The sequence below is a fragment of the Rhipicephalus microplus genome, chromosome X (genome assembly GCF_043290135.1).
Source record: "Rhipicephalus microplus isolate Deutch F79 chromosome X, USDA_Rmic, whole genome shotgun sequence".
NCBI lineage: Eukaryota > Metazoa > Arthropoda > Arachnida > Ixodida > Ixodidae > Rhipicephalus > Rhipicephalus microplus.
In genome coordinates, this window is record NC_134710.1 from 212,572,495 (window position 1) to 212,592,259 (window position 19,765).

At 46.7% G+C, this 19,765-nt stretch overlaps 1 protein-coding gene across 1 annotated transcript; it reads right to left on the reverse strand.

Annotated features, from left to right (window-relative positions):
* Positions 1–17,689: 17,689 nt before the first annotated feature.
* On the reverse strand, positions 17,690–18,206 carry LOC142777085 (uncharacterized). Its single transcript, XM_075881381.1, has 2 exons — positions 18,002–18,206; positions 17,690–17,920 (listed from the first exon to the last, which is right to left on the reverse strand). Exons 1-2 carry the CDS (start codon positions 18,185–18,187, stop codon positions 17,705–17,707), a joined length of 402 nt encoding a protein of 133 aa, XP_075737496.1. The 5' UTR covers positions 18,188–18,206; the 3' UTR covers positions 17,690–17,704.
* Positions 18,207–19,765: the final 1,559 nt, after the last annotated feature.

Genomic DNA, 19,765 nt, shown 5'->3' on the forward strand with positions numbered 1-19,765 from the left:
TATGCCTGAAATCACAGTTTCATCCGAAAGTAACGTCAAAATCATTGGTTCATTAATGGTACCCAGACAACACTCGATGCCCTGAGGTCGTCCTCATATGGTACACTCGTCCTCGCACAGTTCTCATTGACCTTAGTACTTACTGAGGACGACACAAGCTGGTTTGACCCAGAAACGTCTTTTCGAGTGCTTTCTGAGGACAACAATTTATCCTGAAAAAGTACTTTTAAGGACGTTTTGGAGAGGACAAAAGCAACGCTTGAGCGCCGGTTCAAACGTTTTTTCGAGTGCTTTCTGAGGACAACAATTGGTCTGGAATAGGTCCTGACAAGGACCTTTTGGGGATGACAGAACATTGCACTGACCACTTAGATATAATTCCTCAAGACCTTTGCGCACCGAATAGATGCATTTCATATGTGAAAACTTTCTTCACACGTTCGTTTTATACAGTCATAAAGTTATTGTATATTTTCGCCTCGTTTGTTTTTTTTTGGCAGAAAACTTTCAAATTACGCGTTTTGCTTAATGAGACACGCGTAAACAATTGGCTTAGGTATCGAACCTGGTATTGTGAAATGTCAATTTGAAACAGTATGTTCACAAATGTCACCGCCTTAAATTAGTCATTATACACCACTGCAGCACGTAATAACAAACTAGCAGCTGGCAACCATTGACTATGCAGCACCATTTTAGATAGTCAAGTAGCCAAGCCATTCCAAGTCAACTGACTGTCAAAATGGCAGCGGCGGCCCTGTCAGTTCAGGTGGAGTGTACTAGTGGAAGTTCGTGGCCTTTGTTGTTTGTGTGCATGGTTAAAAGTGAGATATGTGTGAGTCGTAGGAGAAGACGCCTGGTAAACTGCCGTGTTGATGGGTGCACTGGTCTGCACAACGTTCAGACTGATCATGGATGCATTGTCACCAGCCGACCGCGGCGAGGTGTGGTTCGAAGCAGGCTAAAACACCAGATATCAATTGTGCTTCAAAACAGCATGGTCCCAACGTGGAAGGATCTACTTCTGCATCTGACACATGGCCTGACCTCGGGCAAGTCAAGTCAACGCCCGTGTCGAGTGTACTGATAGGCTGTCAGAGCGGAGCCTCTAACACTAATGAGTGCATTGGGCGCGATACACGTGGTGATGAAGACACTGTGTCAAACTTTCGAGGAAGATAACAAACGTAGTTGATTGACCTGTGTTGACTGCCTTGATACTGCTTTTCTTTTTTCAGACTATACGCGCACTTGAATGCCTGACAAAACTGTCAGTTGTGATTAATTACTGTTAAATCAATTTCAGTCAACAAGTTTTATTTCTTTTGTCAACTGTCTGATTATTAATACAGTATATATACACGAGACCTCGCAGGTGTTTTTCTTTTGATGTATGGAGATATTATGAAAAGAAGTGAATCCTTAGTAGTATCACAGTCCCTTAATACCGTTCTGGTCACGAAACTTCTCCGTCACTCTATGGGAGAGCTTGATATGGTGCCAAGAGCGGCCGCTACGCGGTGCAAGCCGTCCTAGGGGGGCCATCGCCCCGCTGCGCCCGGCGGAACGCACTGGCCGCGGCGTTATCCCGAAGGCGTTGTGTGGTGGCAGCTCGCGGTTTCTGCATCACCGAAACGCGAACTTCATGTGCCAGTGCACCGTGCTCAAGGTGGACGGCATGAAAATTCGAATGAACAATGCCTAAGACGTGCTGTGTGACGGGTTGCAGCTCCGGATACCGAAGCAACAAAGAAAAGGCGTCGCTCTTCTGTTTCCCAAGTAGCGCCAAACTCCGAGAGAAATAGAAGCGAGCTATACCACGGTTGGAAGCTGGCGGTTTCAGCTTCGAAAGTAAGAACGTTCGGGAGTGCGAAAAGCATTTTGATGCCAGCGACGTTGTGAGAACCGACGAGCACATCGTGAACGGGGTGGTCGTGTCGCTTCAGCGAGAGAGACCGAGGCTTCGCACGAACGCCGTTCCAAGAATTTTTGACGGGCTCCCGGCGTACCTGACAAAGCTGAAACCGCGTTCACGGCCTTCGACTCAGAGGCAACCAGCGAAGAGGCGGCGCGAATTGTCACCGGAATGCGCAGCAGTGGAATGCCAAAATGTCAACACCGACTCGGCAGGAGAAGCCAGTGACGGTAAGCTCTTGAGCCGGTTTAGTCTGCGTGGAGGACAGACTGCGTGGAGGACATTGGCCATCTTTCGACCAAAGACTCCATTTTGGATTACCTCGGCGGATATGTGGCCAAGAAGTTTTCTACTTTGGATTGCTTAGGCTGCATCGAAACTATGTTGAGCACAACACGTCAGCCATCTGCCTTGATCCAAACAAAATCGAGGGGCTATTTGAAAGTACCTAGCAGCCGTCTTCTTGCTCTCCTAAAAATTGTTGAAGAACATGTAGAGACGTACACGGTGCAAAACATTGCATGCGGTGACGTGTACGCGAGGATTGTTGAGGGCATTTTGCTCGACAGCCGCAAAGCGTCAGCAAGTGTAGGTTGTCTGTTGCACTTTTTAGGGACAACAGCTGAGGTTGTACACTTTTTTTTGAGGTGTAGATTACATTTCTTCACTCGAGAAAAAAACAACCTCGCCGGCAACTGTGCGCAGTTCATGCCCTGCAAGTGGTGAGCGGAAGCCACAGTGTTAAGCATAATGGCTGTGTATGTGAGCACGCCTTCCCATTTGTATATAGTGTTGTATATCTTGTATACATTACACTGTAATATTTTCGTACTATTCATATTTATCTGTATATAGTGTAAATAGTGTATATTCAAATACAGTTTATTTTAGGCAGTCAGCTAAGGCAGAGTGCAGGTGTTAATGAAACGAAATACACATTGTACAGTGGAGTCACAGATTGTGTAACATTGCTCAGAACAGCTGCAATAGTTTCTAGTGCTTTTCTTCTCCAAAGTGTTGTTCTCAGTGTATTTTGTGTAAATAAATGTTTTCCAACTTTCTCCCCATTATATGCACCATATGTGAATCTCCCATTCATAAGTACACACCTGACTAGTAGGTGGCGTATCATTAGCACCAAATTTAAGATTTATTGCATGCCTTAAATCATAACCGCCCTTCCCCCCCCTCCCACCCAAAAAATAAAAACAAATGTGTGATGAGGTACCTCGGTAGTGGCAGAGGCGGCCAAGCGGCTAACACTGGCATCAAAAGGAACTTCCAGATTAGGCTTCTGCACTTCTGTTCCCGGAGAAATCATGGGTTGTCGGCCGGTAAATAATAATTCCCTAAACAGTAAACACAAGGAAACGTCAAGCGGCGGGTGTCCCGTGTAAACTGCGTGGAAAGAAGTGATCAGTCAAATGTTGGGCACGTTTAGAGCGGTCGCGAAAGCCCTCGGCATCGAAAGTCCCCGCGTCAAAAAAGCGATCGGCGCTCACAAACGTGGGTACAAAACAAATGCGCATTTGGGTATAAACTCAATTGAAAGGTATGGAATAAAACTTCTGGCTCAACCATTCAGTTCATTTGAATACTTGGGTAGCAGCGCGCGAGAGGCGAGCCTGATATAAACCAATGTGATTGCTCCTGTGCTACCCAGTCGTGTTTCATTTCGTTCACCTTCCTCCCCCTATTAGCGGCCCTACCAGAATATAAAGCTCACCTACCGCATAAACATAATCGCCCTTTGGCTGGGCGCAAATACAAACATGTTGTCGAGCAGATCAAGCAGTAGCTGCTCGCATCAAGAGCATGGAGAGTAAGCATCGTCTTTCAACACTTGCGAGCTATAGCTCGCAAGTACCGCTTCGAGGCATCGTAAGTATGCATATAATTGGGCTATGAGACAATTATTCACACAATGCGTTATCGCGCGGTGTGAGAACACTTTTAATGCGCTGCTGTTTATAAGGTGAGCCCGCACTTCCAAGTAAACTACGCGTGCGTTCCAAAGTAAACAGCTCTCATTCGTCGTCGACACTGGATCCCGTTTCAACTTATTTATCTGGTGGCATTGATGCGTTCAGAGACGTTTAAGAAAAGGTAACAAGAAGAACAGCACGCACATAATCACGTCGAAACGTCGGCCGCAGTGCGCATACAAGCCCAGCAGTGGCGGCGGCTTGTGGCCCCCATACGACAGGTGGCGCCTCTAGCGACAGATTTTGTTCCTATATCAACCTTCGGGCGGAGTTTCGTGACCAGAAAAGCATTGAAGGACTCTGGTGGTATCACTGCCCTCAGTACCAAACCAGCCACACAATCGTTGTTCTGAAAAGATACTGAAAAAGTCCTGAAGTGTTGTGTTGAGGATGTGCTGAGGTTGTTATGTGTACGGACAAGGGGACGGGATTAGTGCCATTCTAGTACCATAAGAGGACATTCTGAGGGCGTCATATTGTCCTCACGAAAGCATAGTGAGGACGTCCTGAGGTTGTGTTTGTCTTGTCTGGGTAAGTTCATCTGCCGGTTCCAATGGTATAAACTCCAAAGTGTTAAAAATACCAAGTGTATAACTAGTGTTTTTCTGTCGCATATTTTTCAACAGTCATTGTCATCCAACACCCTGCCACATGATTGGGAGTTGGGTAAGATTGTTCCAGTCCCTAAGTAAGGCCCCTCGCGCAACCACACTATAATCTAACCAGTGTCTGCTCGAAAATCATGGAAGATATCATATATACCCACACTGTCAATTTTCTAAATTCTGTAAACTTTATTTAATCAGGGTCAACATGGGTTTTAAAAGCTTTTTTCCTGAGAAACCCCTCTTGCGCTTTTTCTCCACGATATTCATGTTGGCCTTGATCAGTACATAGCTGTGGACACCCTTTTCATTGATTTCGAAAAGTTTTCAATAAGGTGCCACATAGACGCTTACTAATTAAACTTTCCTGACTTAACTTACATTCCCTTATTTTCGGTCATATAAGAAGTCCCTCACAAACCTACAGCAATATTTGCATGCAAATAATTCACCATCGACTTCATCCCCTGCCTTATCTGAAGTTGCACAAGGCACTGCATTCGGCCCACTCCTTTTCCTTATTTACATCAACGATTTTCCCAGTAACATTTCTTCAAACACGCGCCTTTTCGTCGATGACTGTGTCATTTATCACCCGATCATCGACGTCACTGATAATCTAGTGATCCAAAACGACTTACAAAAATTAGATAAATGGTGCAGTGACTGATGGTGGTGATACTAACAAACATCTCTGGTTTAATTTGTTAGACGGAATGACTACCCGGCATTCAAATATTCTCTTAACGGCAGTGTCATCTCCTCCGAACCTATTGCTAAATACTTGGTTATTAATCTTCATTACGACCTCACTTGGGCTGCTCACATTACCAATATTACTAATGCCACTAACCATACTTTCGGCTATCTTAAGCGGAATTTAAGAAATGCATCTCTTTCCATAATATTACTAGCCTATGAAACACTAACTCAACCTAAACTACTTTATGCTTGTACCGCCTGGGATCCCCCTGAACGCGTTTCAACTGATCTAATAAAATTAGTCCAAAACCAAGGGGTGAAATTTATTTATTCTGATTATTGTTACACGACTAGTGTAACAAACCTAAAGAAAAAAGGCAGGTCTAACTGCTTTCCAGACTAGGCGCAAATATGCAAGGCTTTCACTCTTTCGTAAGTTTTTTCATGTGCTACGTAACTTTTCTCCCATCAATCCAGCTCATCTCTCAACTCTCAACGCAACAGTCATAATAAAGCCGTATACCCTTCCCACGCCCGCACTGCCACGCATCTGCAATCATTCTTTGTCAAGACTGCCATCGACTGGAGCAACCTTCCCCTAGATATCGTCTTTCACATCAGCCATGCTCATTTCGAGAACTGCGATGGGTCGCGCTTTGTAAATATTAACTAACTTGTTTGTTTCTCCTGCCTCACCATGTAAAACCCTGTATTGTGTAGAGGGGCCTTGAGGTATTTCCAATAAATAAATAAAATAAATATGTTAAGTTAGTAACAAGTGCCGAATTGAATCAAACCCTAAATAAAACTTCTGGTACTAAAATATAACCGAAAACTCTCAATCGCAATTTCGAGATGAATTTCATCAAAGCTCCAGAACTACTTGGACAGCAGTGCTTTCTGGCTCATCAGCCAACCCACCATATTAATTTTTTTTGTTTTCAATACTGCCAGTCTCTTACGAGACCAAAGCAGATGAGCATCATTTCTCGGATACGCAACACCGTTTTCAGTTTCACAATTGTACAGCGGCATATTTGTCAGAACGTCTAAGAGTGGCTGGAGGCAGAAATTCCTGAAGGGGCCTCGAGGCCTTTACAAAATTCAATAAGTACATTTTGAAAAAAATGGCGTTAATTGAATACAAACACTGAAAAATCGGCACATACTTAAAGACGGCATACAAGACCGTTCTTATTTAGTAGAAAATACAACGCTAGTTGTACGCAAACACAAGAGCGATGGGAACAATACACCAGAAAAATAGACACTTGGGTAACTTGGAACCATTTACTGCACCCAGCAAATCAAATTCATTTACGCACAATTGAACGCGAGCATTTATTCCACAAAAATAACCGCTAGAAAAAACGATAATACGGCTTGTAAAAAGAGAAAAACATAACTGGAAAATGATTTGCAGAACATGTCCTCGATTTTTGAGGTGAACTCTGACAATGATTGCACACTGGTAATCCAGAAATCTAGACTATTCAATTCTAATATTGACAGGGGAAAGCATGAATGCTTGAAGCAATCGTTATTATAGGTGTATTCTGTAATAGTGAACGCATGTTTGTGTCTTAGTTCTTTGGGTTCTACCAGGGAGATGTATTTTGATGAGTCGATGCCACTGCGGTTATGGAGCAGGTTGTGTAGAAATTTTAATGATGCCAGTTTTGCTCTTGTCGCTAGCGTAGGAAGATCACAAGATTCTAAAAGGTTGGTGGGCGAGTCGGTGTGTTTATACTTGTTGTAGATAAACCTTACGGCCATCCTTTGTACCCGTTCTAGCCTTGTGATATGAGTGGCGTATTGATGGAAGCAGTGTTGGCGTACTCTGAAATTGGACGAACGGATGTTGTGTAGGTTAATAGCCTAGTTTGTGTCGGTGCAAGTGGGAGACGCCCTCTTAAGAAATACAGCTTGCGCAAAGCGGCAGCTGTGACGTTATTTATGTGCGCTTCCCATCTCAGATCGGCCGTTAATGTGACACCGAGATATTCCTGCAGCGTGACTCTTTGGTGTGTTGTTTATTGTGTAAGTAAACTCAGAGGGTGCCTTTTAGGGGCGAAGCTCCTTAGGGCGTGGGCTGTGCGTCCCCTGTAGCCTGTATGTAGCCACCTCTAGTTTAGTTCTTGCAGTGTTCACTAGATGGCGGTACCGTCCCCTGTATGTAGCCACCTCTCGTTTAGTTCTTGCAGTGTTCACAAGATGGCGGTACCGTCTCCTGTATGTAGCCACCTCTCGTTTAGTTCTTGTAGTGTTTACTAGATGGTGGTACTTGTAGCTGATGATGAAAAGATGCAAGATGTTATAAACTAGAAAGCGGTACTTGTAGTAGTTGATGAAAGACGCGAGATCTTATAAAATAGGAATCATGTCACATATGGCGCGTGTCATTGGTTGAAGGCAATCGTTCGATTTAGTGCGGCGACGTACGCTAGGGGGAGCGTTGTAATAAAATCCGTTCACTGTTGGCGCGCGCTCGGAGTCGCCGGATGGATAAGGCTGCACAGCGGAGAGAGCGCAAGGCGGCAGCAGCGCGCGCTCGCAGACAGAATCCCGATGTGCGAGCGCGCGAGCCAAGGGACATCGCAAGCCATCCATCGTCTAAGAAAAAATAAAAGTTGATTTGTGTATATACACACACAGCGTTTCTCACGCCTTTACATGATGATCGACTGGGCGAATTACACGGAAGATTCACAGTTTACCGATGAATCCCTCCGGAGCTTCGCCCATTCATCATCATTCACCCCGTGAATATTCCGTAATTTTTTATTTTTCTGGTCACTGTCGTACAAACTGTATTTGTTAAGTTTATCGACATTTGCCATTCTTCACACCAGTGAGCATTTTTTTCCATTCAACTACTTAGTGTCTTGTGGTCATCGCTGTCTTTAATTTCCCTGTAAATAACGCAGTCGTCAGTGAAAAGCCTAATTTGGCGGTCTATGCCGGCTGTAGTGTCTTTTATATAGATAAGAAATAATAATGGCCCAAGGACGGAGCCTTGGGGCTCACCTAATTTTAAAGCAGCCGTCCCTGATAATGCCCTCCGTAAACCACACACTGTTGGCGGTCGCTGACAGCTTTATGCAGATAATTTCTTGTATTTACACACAGTGTTTCCCTACAAAGAAATAAAAGACTGAAAACGTTCACGGAAACCATGGCTCACAAAAAATATGTTAAACATGATGAATGAGAAAAATGACAATTATCAACTATTTTCGAAAATCGTTATCCAGGCGCACCGGATTCCTTTCGCAAATTTAGAAATAATTTGACTGAACTTGAGAAAAAACCGAAACGCACTTATTATTCTTGCATGGTCAAGGATGTTTCAGGGGTAGGGAAGATGAGGAGCTAGTTAATTTATTTACTTCATTACATAAAGCTAACTTCAATGTATAAGAGATATCTGAAGGCAATCGAACATACATGGGCCAAGCATTGGCTTCATTACATGAAGCATGAAGCTAACATTAGTGTAAAGGGACAACCTAAAGCAATCGAACATTCATGGGTAAATAATTAGTTGAGAAATTTAACGATCGCCTAATATTCTTCCTAAGTGGATCGTGTCAGCAACACTACCGCATCATGTTACATGTCCGCACAAGCACTAGCATCGTCGATTTATGTTTCCCCAACAGATGAATACAAAGTTATAAGTATTTTAAAAAAATAAAAAAAATAATATGGAAGGTATTGGTGGTTTAAAGCTGGCAAACATTTTGGGAAAATTTAGCACAAATTTTGGTGGTTCCGAAGATATTTTTTGTACTTCGCTTAATACTATGTTCAGTAATTCTTCGAAGAGTAAAGTTTTGTTAACATTTCTGATTGATATTTCTGATTGAGTGCACGTATTTTCAACTATGTATTGGTGTCTGCTTACTTGTTTAGACGGCTTCCTGATTGCTGTCGCTCTTTAAGCCTCGTACTTCGGGGATGTGGAGCTAGTCAAGCTTCGTTCGTACCGCAGTTTCTTGCCCACATTCGTCACCGCACATAGTATCTTATTTCATGAATGACTGCAATAATGTTTTCACAAAATGTAACTGCTGCGGTGAAATAACCTTCAAACATTGCGCTCAACCTCCGCTGTAAAATATATAACCCGGCCATGGCCTGGCTGCGCGCGATCGTGCCCATGGAAGTCGTCGGGTTGTTACGTTAACCATCAATGCGCATCGCATGCATACTTGCAGTACTGCACTCAATTTTGCGGTGGAGGGAGCTCAGACCAGGGCTGCAATGCAGGATGACCCAAGCTTCTCGGGCAGCCGAGTTTGCTCCGAGCTCCCTTGCGGTGGCTGTTGCATGAAGACAGCGCGGGGTGCGTGATAGCAGCGTTGAAAAAATGGCTACAGGAACGCGCATGGCGTTGGAAACGCATGTGGGACATTTGGGGTGGTTATCAAAGAAACATCCGTGCTAGCACGTCAGCGTTGCCGCCGACTCAAAGTTTTAGCAGTGCAGCGACGTCAGCGTGATTGCCGTGCTCTGTTTTTGTCGACTCAACACGCGCTTCCAACAGGCGTGTTCGTATGCGTATATGCTCTTTCGCCTAAGTTCTTTCGTTCCACCTGCAGCAAGGAAAATTCCACTCTCGAATACAGCAAGACTGCACAGGCAGCACCCTCGTGCTGCTCGTTTCGCTTCTATCAAGTGTTGCGGATAAATGCAAGGACAGGTGGTCGCCAGGGGCGTTCGCACCTTGTCCGCAACGCGGCTGTGATTGGATATGAAACTATAATCGGTGGAATTTAGTACGAGACATAGGGCGGTTTAGAGTAATGTTCACAGGTTTTGCGGGAGTCGCTTTAGTTGCGGGCGCCATATGAGCTTTAGAATAGCGTTTCCTTCCCCTAGGAAAAAGTCTAGAGACATTCGCCCCGACTACAAACCCGATTGCAGGGAAGCTACACACAGCATTTCGCGGGCCTCGCGGGCAGCGATCGCGGAACGCAATTTCGGATTATCTGCGGGCATGCCATCAACGCGAACGGTGGCTCACGTCACAACGCATGCGCAGTGGCAGCGACCGCACCGCAAGGGCTCGTGGTGCGCTATTCTAAACATCCCTTCTGGTAGCCACATGGTGACATAACCTTTACTTCTGCGCGTGTGTGTGTGCAGAACCGGCGCAATAAAGCTGGTAGATGAACCGTGCATTCCCTGGCGTTGCAGCGTGAACACTGCTCCTCGGCAAGAGCAAATGTGGTGGGTGGATTCAATATTCGCCGCGGGGGTCTGCCAATCAAAATGATAGACGCATGAACTCGGATACAAACTCGTTCATTCTGAGAAGCCCGAGTTCAACTCATGACTGTGATGGTGCCGCTGTGACTGTCAAGCGTTTGATGCGGTGAATGCTACGTGGCCTCAGAGAGAGAGCACGCCTGCACACATGCGAGGCGTTTTTTATTCCCTCTGTCCGTGCACGCACTTCTCCTGAAACGCCGACTGCTTGTCACAGCGTTCGTGTGCGACGCGGACCGGGTATCACTGGCACGCCGGCACGCGTTCCTTGCAGTGAACTTGGGAATGTTCCCGCACTCTCGTGGGACGCAGACAGTATTCTCGTCGACGAGCATCGCTTGAGAGAGCTCAACTGATGGGCATCTCTTGCACTGCCAGTCCCCAGTCATGACAGTGAACAACCGGCAGAAAAGGCAACAATATTTTTTTGCAAAAAAAGCAAAATTACTTCAACTTGAGAACAGTAACGTCAATCTGGACGCGTTATACAATGAAAAATAATAAAAAAAACTGGGGGATCCGACGTGCAGTGGGAATCGAAGACATATGCGAAGCACGAATGATGAAGGTTGATATGTCTATTTATTATCAGCCCAATGTCACTTTGATATATATATGTATATATATATATATATATATATATATATATATATATATATATATATATATATATATATATATATATATATATATATATATATATATATATATTTGCCCACTAACTTCGCCCCCACACTTTATATTGTCGCGGGTTATAAATTACAGGGGGTTTATTTAAAAACACGGACAGTGGAACTTGTAGAGACGCTCTCAGAGCAGGCCGCTAAGATTGTCGTCTTCTTCACTCGTCTGCGCGGCGCCTCTCGAGCAAAACCGCGTTCTTCGTAGTCGTTGCTATCTCGCCGCTAAATGCAGCTATGCACGCGGCATTACCCTCCCGCCAGAGATTGCGTCGTCCCGATGTTCAACAGGTAGAGATGCAGCCAGCGGGTGTTTACATCACTGAGAGTGGTAAAGTTTCATGCGGACCACGTGCACTGTCTCAGGCAGATGCTGGCGACGTTTCGAACCGTAGGAGGCGTCGGGCACGACTTCGTACGTCACGTCGCTAAGACTCCGCAAAACCTTGTAGGGTCCGAAGTATCGGCGTAGGAGTTTCTCTGAGAGGCCTCTTCGTCGTACAGGAAACCAAACCCAGACTCTATCTCCTGGTTGATAAATGACGAATCGAAGGCGAAGGTTGTACCGTTGGGCGTCAAGTTGCTGCTGGATCATTATTCTGACGCGGGCAAGCTGTCTTGCTTCCTCGGCGCGCTCAGTGAAGTCTGCGGCGTCTGTCTCTGAATCATTGCAATCGTAAGGCAGCATGGCGTCAAGCATTGTCGTAACTTCTCTGCCAAGAATTAGCGCAAACGGCGTCATTTTTGTTGTTTCCTGGCGCGCCGTATTATACGCGAATGTGATGTATGGCAATATTCGGTCCCAATTCTTGTGTTCCACGTCGACCTACATGCAAAGCATGTAGCGATTCTCCTGTTAAGTCGTTCTGTAAGCCCATTCGTTTGTGGTTGGTAAGCAGTCGTCTTCCTATGCGCTGTGCCACTGAGCGTAAGCACAGTGCGCAAAAGCTCGGCTGTAAACGCGGTGCCTTTCTCTGTTATGACGACAGCTGGAGCACCATGTCTCAGGACAATGTTCTCAATGAAGAACTGGGCCGCTTCAGCTGCAGTGCCACTCGCGATTGCCTTGGTCTCCGCGTATCGGGTAAGGTAGTCCGTCGCCACTATAACCCATTTGTTGCCGCTGTCCGATGTTGGGAATGGGCCCAGCAGATCCATTCCGATTTGAGAAAACGGCGTTTCTGGCACGGGCACAGGATGTAATAGCCCAGCGGGTTTGACAGGTTGTACCTTGCGCCGCTGACAGTCAATGCATGTTCCGACGTATTTTTTAACCTCTGCTGCGATTCTTGGCCAGTAATATTTCTCTTTCATACGTGTCAGTGTTCTTGTGAAACCGAGGTGGCCCGCAGTGGCTTCGTCATGGCAGGCTTGTAAAATTTCGCTGCGGAGAGCTCCAGGAACTGCCAGCAGATAGCTTCTACATGTTGATGAAAAGTTCTTTTTGTACAGAATTCCGTCCCGTAAACAGAATGACGATAAGTTCTTCGTAAACACTCTTGGTGCATTGGCGGCTCGTCCGTTCAAGAATGCTATAAGCGAGTTGAGCTCCCGATCATCTTGTTGTTGCCGAGAAATGATAGCTGCATCAACAACTCCTGAAGAACCTGGGAAATCATCATCCTCTATAGCCGGTGATTCAATCAGTGACCTTGACAAACAGTCGGCGTCTAAGTGTTGCCTTCCGGACTTGTAAACTACGGCCATGTCCTACTCTTGGAGTCGTAAGCTCCATCGTGCTAAACGTCCAGATGGGTCTTTCATGTTGGTCAACCAACAAAGAGAGTGATGGTCGCTTACGACTTGGATGGTGCGGCCATATAAGTACGGGCGGAACTTCGCAACTGCCCAAACGACGGCCAGACACTCCTCCTCCGTTGTTGAGTAATTAGACTCGGCGCGTGTCAACGTTCTGCTAGCGTAGGCGACCACTCTCTCCATGCCATCTTGGCATTGGACAAGAACAGCACCTAGGCCCACATTGCTGGCGTCTGTATGAATGGCTGTTGGTGCATTCTCGTCGAAGTGAGCGAGGACAGGTGGAGTTTGTAGACGCTGTCGCAGCTCGTTGAACGAAGCTTCTTGCTCTTCACCCGATACAAATGCAATGTCTTCCCTTGTAAGGCGGGTGAGTGGAGAGGCGATGTGTGCAAAGCCTGCTATAAATCGCCAGTAGTAGGCACAGAGACCCAGAAAACGCCTGACCGCTTTCTTATCAACAGGCCTTACGAACTTTGCGACGGCTGCCGTTTTATTTGGGTCAGGCTTCACACATTCGCGACTGATCGCGTGTCCCAGGAACTGAAGTTCTTCGAAGCCGAAGTGGCCTTTTTTCATTTGAGTGTGAGTCCAGCGGACCGTATGGCTTGAAGGACTGACAGTAGCCGCTTTAGATGCTCTTCAAACGTGGCCGAAAAAACGATCACGTCGTCGAGGTACACAAGGCATGTTTTCCATTTCATGCCGGACAGAATGGTATCCATTAGTCTCTGAAACGTGACTGGGGCTGAGCATAGACCGAAAGGGAGGACTTTGAATTCATAAAGCCCGTCTGGCGTCACGAAGGCGGTCTTTTCTCGGTCACGCTCATCTTCTTCTATTTGCCAGTATCCCTTTTTAAGTTTCATTGACGAGATGTAGCTCGAATGCCGTAGCCTGTCCAAAAAGTAATCGATCCGTGGTAATGGATAAACGTCTTTTTTTGTAACATGGTTCAGCTTACGATAATCGATGCAGAAACGAAAGCTGCCATCTTTCTTTTTCACGAGTACCACTGGCTATGCCCAAGGACTCTTTGGTGGTTGAATTACATCATCTTCTAGCATGTTCTTGACTTGCAGCTGGATTACCTCAAGTTCTTTCTGAGCGACGCGATATGGGTTCTGTCGGATCGGTCTTGCTGTGTCTTCCGTAATGCAGCGATGCTTAGTCAGAGGCATTCGACCCACTCGTGATGTCGATGAGAAGCAGTCCTTGAACTGGTCGAGCAGCTCCATAAGACGGCATCTTTCAGTCGGTGTTAGACTCGGACCGATATCAACTTGTGGTGTATGTGGAGGTGATTGAGCTGTGGCTTCCCCTTGCATTAGAAGACAGTCGTGAGAGTAGTCGAGCTCTTCGAGGTACGCCCCAGCCGTGCCTTTAACGATGTGCCGGCGCTCATTCGAGAAGTTGGTCAAAAGCACCTCTGCGCGCCCATCCACTAAGCTGACGATGCCGCGAGCGATGGCGATGCCTTGGCGAAAAAGAAGGGCAGTGATGCGTTCCGCTATGGTGTCTTCATTGCAGTGCACGTCACAACACACGGAAACAAGACTACATGACAGTGGTGGCACGCAGAAGTCGTCATCAACCACACGTAACACCCTGGGTTCTTGGTCTGGATCGTGGGTCACAGATTTGTAAGCGGCGAATGTGATCACACCATCACGTATGTTGACCACAGCACCATACTCTCTTAAGAAGTCCATTCGCAGAATCATAGGTTTGCCGCACTCCAGTAGGATCAGAAATGTGGCTACGAAAGCCACATTCTCAATCGTGAGTCTTGCTGTACATTTTCCGGTGGGAGTCGTTATCTGGCCTCCAGCATTTCGGATATAAGGGCCCGTCCATTCCATCCTGACTTTCTTAAGTTTGTCTGCCAATCGTTCACTGATTATGGAGAAGTCTGCACCCGTGTCGACTAAGGCCGTCACTTCAACACCGTCAATCGTCACAGCGAGGTCGACAGTCACAGTTTTCTTGGCGGAGTCTTCATCGTCATCTCTCACGTGTTTCGGCAACAGTAAGGGATTTTCGGCAATGCGACGGCTTGCAACCTTCCCCCCAGAGGTCGCTGCTTTCATTTTCCCCGCCGTGGGCTGAGAGACCGACCTCTGACGGCGTCAGCAAAACTACGGCGGCTTGGTGAACCAAAGTGAGCCGGGGATAGTGAGCACGTCCGGAAGGTACAAGAGCCTTCCCGCCTGCCAGCCTGGTCGTCGTCGATGGGGGCATGGCTTTCGTCGATCTGTCGGCGCGTAGCTGTAGGTGCACTACCACGGTATTCAGCTCGGCGATGTGGGCAAAAACGGTAAATGTGTCCTGGCTCTCCACAGTTGTAGCAGAGTGGTCGGCAATCCGCAGTGCGCCATATGTCGGTCTTCCGCATATAGGGTCGCCTGACAGAATCCCGCTGAGCCCAGGCTGCCACAGGATACGGTTCGAGGTACTGCGGCGCTGGCGTGGGCGTGGGTCGACGAACAGCATCTGCATAGCTGTATCCGTTCGGCTGGTAGGATAGTTCTGGAGCCAATGGACAACGCACAGCGTCTGCATAGGTACACGAGTTTGGACAGTGCGGTGGAGCGGAATACTGCTGAGGAGAGGCAAACGCTTGTCGAAGTTCATGGCGAACGACTTCAGCGACGGAGGCTACCGTAAACTCCTACTGTGGGGGTGCCTGTGACTGCAATGTGTATTTTGCGTTCTCCTTCGCGATCTCCTCATGCACGATCTGGGTAATCAGGTGGCGTAGAGAAAACTCGTCGTTTGCGGCAACGTTACTAGACTAGGTTCAGTTGCCAAACTCTCCGCCGACGCCGTGCTTCGCCGGTGTCTCCACTTTCAGTTTGTCCGACAAGTGGCGGGAGCGTTCCATCGAGATCCAGTTTTCTCAGCTGCTGCGCCTGTTAGGCGCTATACGGGCGCTGAATTAGCGCGTTTCTTCACGCGTAACCAGATGGAAAACTACAAAAACATCACTGCAACACATCCTAGCCACTGAAGCTCCATTTATACTTGTATCAAAGCATGCAGCGTGACATGCTTTCGAGTAACGAGTTCGAAGCTGCCGGAAACCATCTGTCGTTTCGCTGCTTTTGCGCATGCCCTGCTTTTTTTACTATATCCGAAAATGCGCCGTTGAGAGAGAACACACATGCTGCATTAGTATTGCGTCCGATCATGCGAAAATAAGAGGTGGCATCCCTGCCCGTAATCATGACGCGGGGGGGACCGTTTTATCTACCGGCGATGGTAGGATTCATTTAGTTCCCAGCGGCGTCTTCGGCCATCTGGGCTAGTGACGCAAGGCCTGCGCAAGCAGGTCTGTGCTGAGCAGCGCGGCCTCCCACTGCTTCTCATTCGTGATTTGGAATAAAATGGCTAATAGTCTATAGGGGTTTTTCTTCGCAGGGCCAAATCTCATGCAATGTAAACACTTATTCGTGCATCTTGGCAGGCACAGAATGACCACTGCAACTAGAAATTTAGCACGAATTAAAAGTTAACAAGGTAAACAGCTTTCGTTCAGCGGTTTATTCATAAATGCACTGGTCTTCAATTTCAGACCCCACTGATCAACAGTACTGTACAAGATGTTTTAGCAAACCGGTCCACAACACTGAATAACAAACTGGTCCATGAAAGCAACATCCCAGCAATTGTTTGCATTGCTGCAGTCCAGAGAGAGCACATTTTTTCTAACAGGTATTCACAAAAGCTTAGCACGCTTCTTGGCAACTTTCACTTGCACACTTGTGTCTTTGTGTTGCCGTAGGAACCTTGCATAAAAATGCATGCGGGTGACCAGGTAAAACTTCATGATGCGTGCAGAGAGCTCTTCAGAATGAACACCACATCCGATTTGTGCAAGGCTGTGTCCTTGTGTCAAATCTTTGACAATGCACCAAAACAGGTCTCCAAACACTACGGTGTCCCTTGTTCTTTCCGTTATGGCGCTCTCAACATCGGTAAGAAGTGACGTCAAATCTTTTGATGGCAGCTTGAGGGCACCCGGAACAAAAGACCACATCTCTGTCAGAATGGCTGCAGATGGTACGTCATCAGTAGCAAGAAGAGTAGCCTTACAGTCCCCGCAGCTCGAAAACTTTTCTGCTTTCTTCACTACGTATCCTGCCAGGTAGTACAGAGCAGCATCGTGTGGAGTTGGTAGACCAGAGTCGTGCTGGTTTGCATCCACTTCTGGCAGCTTCTTCAACACAATGCTGTGCATGAGCTGTCCGAGCTTGTCTTCTCGCTCCTTCTTCTGGTGAAGGACTTCCAGCCTCTTCAAGCTCAGGCTCTCGTCCATGGTGACGAGAACAGGATCCGCATCACCAGTGCAATTTCCTTTGGTCGCCATCTTTAAAGGAGTGTACAGGCTCAAAAGCCTGAATATTTAGCCGAAATGTACTATCGTAAGGTGATCTTCGTCACCACCAAACGACCTCACGACTCCAAAAAAGCGCTGGGGAGAAAAAAAAACTGTCAGTGTGAAGAACAGAACAAGGAATGCAAAATTACATCAAAATGTATCCTAAAAATACCTACTTCCAATGGGTCCTGGTTCAATTTCGCAGTCATCACATATCTCACATCCTTGTCAAGAAGCAGGGTGATTATGTCCAGAACTGACATCAACGTGACTCGCAGAGATTCCGTCGTCAACTGAGATGCAAACAGCTTTGTGTTTTTTTCAGTGATGTTCCTTTCGATCTCATTCAGCATGACCAGGAAGTCTTCTATCACCTGTAGCATGGCAGACAAATGCCACCTTTATTATATTCGACTCATAGTATAACACAATAAGCATAAGGAAACCTTGATCTTGGGCGAGTTCTTACGGATGCCGGTAGCAGGGTGCTTGGCGTTAAGGACATCAAACAGGTCGTTAACCTGCATCGCGAACATTGCAGTTCCCTCACTGTCCTTTAAGCCTGGCTCACGCTGCTCTCTGTAAAACTTCATCCCAATGGCGACGCTCCTGCTGAATAACTGAAACAAAGGTTTAAAAAATGAAGTATTTGCATTTAGAAAACTTGAATAAAAACTAAATGTACAACACCGGTTAGGTACCTGTGTCGCAAGTCTGACATTCATCTTTTCCAGCTTGCTTGGCTTGACGTGCGAAGATGTGAACTTTGGAACAATCTTGAGGTGGCTGTCCTTTTCAGCTTCGTACAGGTGCACGTAGTGTTCGAAGTTTATGCAGTTGGTGCCAGCCTGGTAAAAAACACCAAGAAAGGCATAAGTAAATTTCATGTAGGCTATTTGTGCAATCCCGTTTGAATTACCTTTGCATATGTGTGCTGCGCCGGTGGCCGGGCGATCAGACTGTCGGTACCGTTGCTGCAGTGCACGCTCTCTAGCGGTGGCCTCCCTGGTGAACTCGTCCACTGTTGTCGGCAGATTGCGCACAAGACCAAGAAATAGCTGCTCTTTGACGCCCCTCATGAGATGGCTTAGCTTTCGAGCCTCGGGCATGTTGGGGTCCGCGCGGTGGCACAGACGCATCATATCCTCAGCAAACATGGCGACGCTTTCATGCAGCTGTTGGGTGCGTCCTTCAAGAAGGCGTTGTGCGTTTTCGCGTCGGTCTGCGTTACCGAAGGTGTCAAGAAACCGACGACAAAACTCCTCCCATGTCGTCAATGTTGCCTCCCGGTTTATAGACCACGTCTTCGCGCCGTCTTCAAGGGCGAAGTATACGTGGAAGAGCTTTCCCTCAAGGCTCCAGTAGTTTGATTTAGCTACCCTTTCAAACTGCTCAAGCCAGTCTTGCGCATCTTCGTTCGGCCGGCCATGAAATGGTTCAGGAATGCGCATATTCTGGACCGTAACTTGTGCAGGACTCCTTGCCATTTCTTGAGTAGGGGTGGCTGTCGAAAGTGTTGCTCCCTTTAAAAGGCCAAATTCCGGTTAGCGACCTTGAAGGCGACGGCGTGAGCGGTGCACAGGCGTCTCCACGCGTGGCTGTCTCGTAGGGCTGGACTCGGGGCTTCTCACAGGGGTGCTGACCATGAGGTCGTAGTACCCAGCTCCTCCACCAGTGTCGCGGGTATAAACTACAGGGGGTTTATTTTATTATTTATTACTATTTATTATTTATTATTTATTTTACCCTCAGGGTACACAGTACATTTCAGAGGGGAAGGGCATGCCCAACAATGAAAAAAAACAAGGAATACAAAGCAAATGGCATAAAAATGTTGTCACTAATTGAGGTACAAAGATTATTACTCCTAACAACTCACATCGTAGTAAAGCTAATGATAACACTAATTTTATTTTTATTACATGGTGAAGGCACAAAGCAATACCAATAAACTGTTCAACAAACATACAGGGGGTAATTAGGTAATCATTGTTTTAAGGACATTCTTAAATTGAATGGGTTCATTGATGCTTGTTATTGATGCAGGCAGGGAATTCCGTTCATTACAAGTTCTTGGGAGATATGATTGGGCATATGTTACTGTGTTGCAATGGAGGAGTGTGAATTTTTGTTGGTGATTACGGCGAAGAGAAATGAACGGATTTAAAAACATGGACAATGGAACTTGTAGAGACGCTCTCAGAGAAGGCCGCTAAGATTGTCTTTTTCACTCGCCTGCGCTGCACCTCTCGAGCAAAACCGCGTTCTTCGTTGTCGTTGCTATCTCGCCGCTAAATGCAGCTATGCACGCGGCAATATATACTTGCGGAGCGCCTGCACACATGTCATAATTATCATGTTCGGACGTGTCATTTACCTTCGTCGTCCTCTCGCATCACGTGATACCAAATTTGGTATATGTAAAGCCAGCGATATGACTGCGAGAGCATCATGAGCGTATGGCA

What these genes read in the sequence shown, in the direction of transcription:
- LOC142777085 (XM_075881381.1), bottom strand. Translation starts at nt 18,187, where the DNA reads ATGAAATTTACTTATGCCTTTCTTGGTGTTTTTTACCAGGCTGGCACC. An exon ending in ATGTCAGACTTGCGACACAG is followed by an intron (nt 17,921 to 18,001) that starts GTACCTAACCGG and finishes CCTTTGTTTCAG; the next exon opens with TTATTCAGCAGGAGCGTCGC.